Source organism: Squalius cephalus (assembly GCF_949319135.1).
Source record: "Squalius cephalus genome assembly, chromosome: 18".
Taxonomy (NCBI): Eukaryota; Metazoa; Chordata; class Actinopteri; order Cypriniformes; family Leuciscidae; genus Squalius; species Squalius cephalus.
In genome coordinates this window covers 36310103-36317602 of record NC_137139.1, presented here as the reverse complement: position 1 = coordinate 36317602, position 7500 = coordinate 36310103, and the positions used below count along the sequence as shown (strand labels likewise).

The following is a 7500-nucleotide window of genomic DNA, read 5'->3' as shown; positions in this document are numbered from 1 at the left end:
GTGTTTCTCGTTCTCCAGCGCAGATATCCAAGCGTTCCTAACATACCAGACACATTTACTGGAGAAGAAGCAACAGGACTTTTAAATCTGAAATTGAAGCGAGTTTCTGCTTAAAACAAGAACGAACATCTGCCACGGGGTTTAGCATCTCAAGTAGACGAGATTACGAATGTTTACGAGTGCCGATCTCGCAATTGAATATTAGATATTTACGCTGCGAAACAAGATAAAAACGGTAACACTTTACAAGAACGTTAGTTATCGTGTTAACTAACAAAGAGCAATACATTTGTTACAGTATTTATTAATCTTTGTTAATGTTGACAAACACAACTCTTGATTATCAGTTCATGTCAGCTCAGGTCCATTAAATAATATTAACAGATGCTCTTAATAATGTAAATGTTGCTATTAACTTTAACTAAGATCAATAAATAAGTATTTTTCATTGTTGGTAACTAATGTTAACCTTACTGTAAAGCGCAACTCAAAAATACTAAGTAAGAAAATAATTTTTTTGCAGTGTGGTTGGGAAACTTTGTTAATTCTTCTAGTTTAAGAACTACTTATTGTTCATAATTTCCAGTGAAATATGAAATGCAATAAGGATATTGAGCACAAAGCTGGTTTGTTACTGGTCTAAACTGGTCCACCAGCTCTAAAGCAGCTCAAACTGATGAACCATCAGCCATGTTTAAACCAGTTACCCTCATAAACTAGCTTTCTTTGATCATAAATGTTATTTTTGAAATAATAAGTGGTATTTCCACGAATGCCAAGTGCGCTGGTTATTAACGTGCGTGTGTGTGTGTGTGTGTGATGTTTCCACAGTGTACTGTAATGCTAGTGACTGCTGTATTTCAGTGGGTAGTTGTTAGTGCCGTGATGTGTGTGAGCACTGAAACTGACGGATGAACATATAGCGTATAATCGCCGTCTCGCGACTGAAGTGTAGCAGCGTTTGTTGTTTTGGTGGTTGATGGACCATGTTCTTCAGCACGGCTCGCGCTGTGTGTCGCTTGATGCCTTCAACGTCTTCGGCTTTCCTTTGAAATCCGTGCCGTGTGTCGATCGCTGCCCGCGCTCAGACCAGTGTAAAGCTCGTTTCTGCCACGGAATTTAAAAAAATTCAATTTTGTATCTCACAGTTATGACTTTTTTTTGCAGAATACCGAGTTCAGATCTCGCAATTTGCTATTTTCCGCCAATGGAATCAAAAATAAAAAAGTAATTGCAAGTTTTGATCTCACAATTATGACTTTTTTCATAGAATTCTGAGCAATTAAATCATGCAAATTGAAAAAAAAAATTCGCCACGGAATAACATTTTAAAAGTAATTGCAACTTTTTATCTCACAATTATGACTTTTTTTGCAGAACGTTTCGAGAGTTTACATCTCACAATTCTTTTTTTCTGGCATGACAAAAAAGTAATTGCGACTTTTGTAGTTAAACATTTTTTTTGTAAATTAAAAAGTAATTGCGACCTCATTAACTTTTAATCTCAAAATTAATGACTTTTTCACAGAATTCTGATTTCAGATCTCGGAATTGTTTTTGTTTTTTCGCTAACGGAATAAAAAAATTAAAAATAATTGTGACTTTTTATCTCACAATTATGACTTTTTTTCTGGGAATTCTGAGTTCCGATCTCCCAAGTCGTTTTTTTCTGCCATTGAAAATTGTTTTTAAAAGTAGTTGCGACTTTTAATCTCACAATTATGGCTTTTTCGCAGAATTCTGAGAGCAAATCTCGCAATTCATTTTTTTTTCCCTGCCAATTAAATAAAAAAAATTTAAAAAGGAATTGCGACTTGTTTGCCATAACAGAAAAAAAAGAAAAGAAGTAATTGTGACTTTTTAATCAACTTTTAATGATTTTTTCAATTGTAGCTTTTTTTCCGCAGAATTCTGAGTTTTTACAATTCGTTTTTTTCCCTCCACGGAATACATTTTTTAAAAAGGAATTGTGACTTTTCAATCTCGCAATTATGACTTTTTCTAAAAATTGCAAGTTTATATCTCACAGTTATGAGTTTACATCTCGCTATTCTTTTTTTCGCCATGGAATTAAAAAATAAATAATTGCGACTTTTTATCTCACAAATTGGACTTTTAGTTTCAGTTTACATTAGAGTCATGCAATATGGACAAAAACACTATCACAGTTTTTTTAATCAATATTGCGATTTTTTTTCCAGATTTCTGTTCAGTGACATTGTTATTTGATGACATTTACACTGATGGGAATTTAGAAGTTATTATCAATTGATGCATCAATAATTATTAATATGGAAGGTCATTACTGTCACATAAGAAAAAAATCATGCCTTTGTAATTCATAATTTTGACAAAAAGTTGTAATTGTGACATACTAAGGCGATTATGTGTTGAAAAGTTGAAATTATCACTTAAAAAGTCATAATTATGACAAAAAGTTGAAATTGATAAGTTATAATTTTGAGATGAAAAGTCGAAATTGACAAAAAGTTTAAATTATGACAAGTCATAACTGTGGTGAAAAGTTAAAATTCACTAAACATTAATAATTGTGACAAAATGTAATAATGACATCATAATTATGATGAAAAGTCCAAATTAAAAAAGTCAAAATTATGACAAAAAATTATGATAATTTTTAATCTCATAATTATGACTGTCATAATGTTTACATTTTATGCCATGAATCTGATTTTTTCCCATGTGGCATAAATTTGGTTCCTGTCATTCTGAATCAAATCTCTCTGTTTTCTAATGGATCTAATGATTTCTTGAAACATCTGCAGTGTTATTATTGATAGTATTATCACAGATTTCCTATCAGTCACATCTGATATGGCAATAATTCTGAAATCACACACTTTGTGAGCTCTATATGAATATATATATATATATATATATGAATATTATCTGTGAGTGTGTGTGAATGGCAGTACAAACGCGCGTGTTTAAGCTGTGAATGGAGTCGGTGTGTTTGCACGTGATGTTGATGTTTTCACTACAGAGATTCACCTTTATGAATCAGTTATTATAGTGTACGTTTGCCATTTTCCTTCATGTACTGATCTGGGTTTCTCCTGTGCTGGATGATACACGTGTACCGCTTGATGTGAGAATAAACACACTCTCTCCTGCAGGACTTTAATGAAGCGCTTGAGTAAATGACTTCTGCATGAACAGAGATGTGGATCAGAGGAACAGAACCTTCCTCAAGTGTCCTATTATTGGACATTTCACCCTGTGGTGAAAATCCAGCTTTTAATGTTGTTTATGTGTCTATGTGGTGTTTTTAATCTGCTTTAAGACAAACCATGTGTAAGTTCATAAGTCGACAGCATTGCTGAGTATTTCCTCCTTAAAACTGCAGTGAACCAAAGACAGTCTCAAAAACACACTTTGAAATCGCTGGTGTTTCTGACGTCACAAACTACCTTGTAACCAATCAGATCAACGTGTGATCGTCAACCAGTGGATCTCTGAGCTGAGTGAGTGAGTGGAGGCGGGGCTCATTTGCATATTTATAGACCGTGCATACTAAACGAGGCAAGGGTGTCGAGTTAGTCAAGATATTTTAAGGCCAGAAGAATTGTTACAGTTAAATATGTCATTTTGGTGATGAAAGATGAGTTTTAAGGGATTCAGTTGTTGACTACAGGGGGACTTTAACACTAGAAGATCCACCAAAATGTTCTTTCTGTCAAAACTCTTTACCAATGAAACATGTTTTATTAGATTGTGCTGGTTTGAACCCTGAGACACTTTTTTTTATTTATTAACTCTTTTTGAAGAAGTTTTTAACAAAGTTAAACCAAATATAGTTTTAGAGTTTTTAGCAAAAAATTAATTGTAAACACCTGATGTAGTTTTACCATAAATTTTCCTCAGAAAAACAAACCAACAATTATTGGACATGTACAAAATGACCTTGAACTGTTTCTTGTCAAAATGCATGTTTTTAATCTTTTTAGACCACGAAATATGATCCTTATAAATTTGAAAATATTCAGTACCTGTAAAGTTACATCAAGTTTTTTGTACTCATATGTAAAACTGTACTGTTAAATGTATTATTTAAATCAAAATTTTATTTTTAATATTTCAAACATTTTATCTACTTCTAATGTAATCCCTCTCAATCGATCTTGTATTTATTTGAATTGTTTTTTAGTCATTCATTTTTGTAAATTAATCATATGCAGTGTCATAAATTTTTTACATTTTACTTAGTCAAAATTATGACAAAAAGTTGAAACTGAAATACTGACATAAAATTTCAGAAATGAGACAATTTCTAATTTTTAATCATTAAAAAAAACAAAATTTTTCTTATGTGGCATAAAAAATATAGTGGCAACACTTTGTTTTCCCTTATAAATACAGACTGAAATAATGCAATAAACAATACAAGACCTGACAAACCATATTTAAAAGAAAAACCCAGGGAATTCTGGGAAGTTTACACTGTATATGAGTATTAGTTTTTTGTTTTTTTACATTCAAAATGTGTACATTTAACAGTATTTTACTGTAAAATTACATCAAATGTTTCATTAAATGCATTTTTCAATTTAGAGTAAGGGAACTTACTGTTAACAACAATCATATTTTTTATTAGTTAACATTCCCTTAGCTTTGTTAGACCACTAGAACAATTTCACAAGTCAAGCTCAAATCACCTTTGAAATGCCATTTCAATTATTTCCACCCATCAAACCTCATCAAGACCAGAGGAAAAAAAAACACAAACTATCAAAGTCTTTAAAAATTTATTATAAAAACGCCCTTCTACACATTACAGGATCAACCGCTAGACGTGTACAAAAATAAAAAGAAATCTAAAAAGAGATCACTTGCGTTATTGCTCGAGTCGTTAAACATGTACAAGATGGAAAAACACAAAATAAACCCCCATCAGTGACGCTGCATTACTCGTCGTCATCATCATCATCCTCATCTTCATCCTCGTCGTCGTCGTCCTCTTCCTCGTCATCATCGTCGTCATCAGCCTCAGGCTGGACCTTTTTAGTGGAGCCAGTCGGTCGCCCCGGCGCCTTCTTAGAGGCTCCGGTCCCTGCGCGGTACGCCGCCACCTCCTGCCAATCAGAGAGAGGTCAGACACTCTAGCCACGCCCACCTCATTACATAAACATGACGGCTCACATCAAACACCCCGCATCATTTCTGCGTTTTTAAATGACAATTAAAACCACAATTTATGCACAAGATCAATTGTATCTTGTATTAAGTATTTAAAAACAAAACATGCTATATATTAACTAAACATTTAAATGTGTGTATTTAAGCCAGAACTAATTTGTGCAAGTTTGATACAATTAAATGTTTTATACACATGCATACATTATATAAACAAATCGATGTGATTAATCAATTTGACAGCAGTGATATATATATATATATATATATAAATATAACACACATACACAAAGATACATACATATTTATAATATATATTACTGCCGTCAAACTGATTAATCGCAACTAAAATTAGTTTATATAGTGTGTATGTATATATATCTATCTATCAATCACTGCTGTCAAATCGATTAATTGCATCGATTTGTTCATATAATGCATGTATGTGTATAAAACATTTAAATTTAAACATTTTATATTACACACACATATACACAATTTATAAACTAAAATTGCAATTATAAAAATGTAATTGTTACATTATAATTCTATACAGTTTCTTCACCTTCTCGTATTTCTCGCGCAGTTTGGCGGCCTTCTGCTCGAACGGCGCGCGGTCTTTGACGCTCTGTTTCGACCACCTCTCTCCCAGTTTCTTGGCGGTTTCTCCGATGGACAGACCGGGGTTTTCGCTCTTTATCGTCGGCCGATACTCCGCGCAAAAGACGAAGAAGGCAGACCTGCGCAAAACAGAAAAACCCGTTAGAAATCACTGAGACGTGCATGTTAGCATGCGATGTGTTCGAGTGCGCGCGGGACGTACGGCGGGCGCTTGGGGGCGTTCGGGTCTTTCTTCTTCCTCCCCGTCTTCCCCACGCCTTTGGGCGGCACATAGGTCTTCATCTCCTTGTCGTAGCGAACTTTATCCACTTTAGCTAGGTCTTCAAACCTGCTCTTCTCTGCCGCGCTCAGCGCCTGCGGGGCGACAGACAGAAGGTTAAGCGGATGATTCAACGACACATGAGCGCGAGACACAGGCACGGATTGCTCACCCTCCATCTCTCGGAGCATCTCTTGGAGAACTCGGAGAAGTTGATCGGCACATCGGGACTCTTGCGTTTGTGCTCGTCGCGGGACGTCTGCACGAAGTACGCGTACGCAGACGTCTTTCCCTTGGGTTTGTTCACGTCTCCTTTCACCATGGCTGATCCACTGACAGAAAACACAGCGTTACTGAAAATCAAGCATTAAATACATAAACACATCAGAAGCATTTGGCGAAGATTGATTAATATTGACTAGAATAATTATGGCATTTATCCAATCTGTTAAAAAAAGCATGTTTTGATTTCAAATACTTCGATTGCATTACATTGGATATCAGTTATTAAAAATACTCAAATACGTTGAATGTTATTAAAAATAAGTTGCATTGAAATGCATGCAATATATCAGCTCTGGCTAAAACGTGCAAATTTAAACTGTTAGTTTAACATTTTTAAATGTTTTATATTATAAATAGCATGTTACACATTAAAAATTAAAATACGTTGAATATTTTTAAAAATAAGTTTTATTGAAATACATGCATGCATAGATTAGCTCTGGTTTAAAATACACGAATTTAACCATTTAAATGTTTATATTATATGTAGCGTGTTGTTTTTGAAAGTAAATAAAACATTTTAACTTGTGAAATGATTGCACTATATCGGATATCCGTCATTTCACAAGTCAAATGATTTGACTTGCTTTTAAAAACAACATGCTATTTATAATATAAAACGTTTAAATTAGTCTGAGCGTTAAATTCGTGCATTTTCAACCAGAACTAATCTATGCATGCATTTCAATGCAACTTATTTTTAATACTATTCAACGTATTTGAGTATTTAATTTTTATTCGCTGAAAACGCATGAAAATTCAATTCACAAAAAAATCAATAAATGCATGTAAATAAAAATAATTTGCATTAAAATGCATGCATGCGTAAATTAGTTCTGCTCGAAAATGGCGAATTTAAATGTTTTTAAACACTTTTGTTGTTAGTTGGTCGGAGGCTTTTGTTGAACAAAGATTCCTCCATTTTCTTTCCCGCCTATTTCCTTCAATGCACCCCCACCCCCTCCCTGATTTCTCTCTCCAAACACATTATATCATCCATAAACCCGAGATTAACTCGATACACGCGTGAAACGGGTCTGAGAGCGCCGTTACTGACCCGAATCCCCGTTAAAACACGGTAACTGCGCGCGCGCTCCGGTTACAGTACACAACACTAGCGCGCGCGGACTCACGCAAACCGTCTAAAACCTCTTTAAACCGCAGTTAGTATCTAGTTTTAA

At 34.3% G+C, this 7500-nt stretch overlaps 2 protein-coding genes across 2 annotated transcripts in view; one reads left to right on the top strand and one right to left on the bottom strand.

Moving 5' to 3' along the window:
* Nucleotides 1-1287, top strand: part of sh3gl2b (SH3 domain containing GRB2 like 2b, endophilin A1) — a 16939-nt gene extending 15652 nt beyond the window's left edge. Inside the window, exon 9 of the mRNA XM_079848326.1 lies at nucleotides 1-1287. This exon is cut by the window's left edge and continues 925 nt beyond it. The gene's annotated coding sequence lies outside the window, so the exon portion shown is untranslated.
* A 3462-nt stretch (nucleotides 1288-4749) lies between these two features.
* Nucleotides 4750-7500, bottom strand: part of hmgb2b (high mobility group box 2b) — a 3404-nt gene continuing 653 nt past the window's right edge. Inside the window, exons 2-5 of the mRNA XM_079848339.1 lie at nucleotides 6207-6366; nucleotides 5978-6129; nucleotides 5720-5894; nucleotides 4750-5093 (exon numbers count right to left, since the gene is read on the bottom strand). Coding sequence (XP_079704465.1) covers nucleotides 4926-5093; nucleotides 5720-5894; nucleotides 5978-6129; nucleotides 6207-6356 — 645 coding nt within the window. The 5' untranslated portion in view covers nucleotides 6357-6366 and the 3' untranslated portion in view covers nucleotides 4750-4925. The remainder of the gene's footprint in view (nucleotides 5094-5719; nucleotides 5895-5977; nucleotides 6130-6206; nucleotides 6367-7500) is intronic.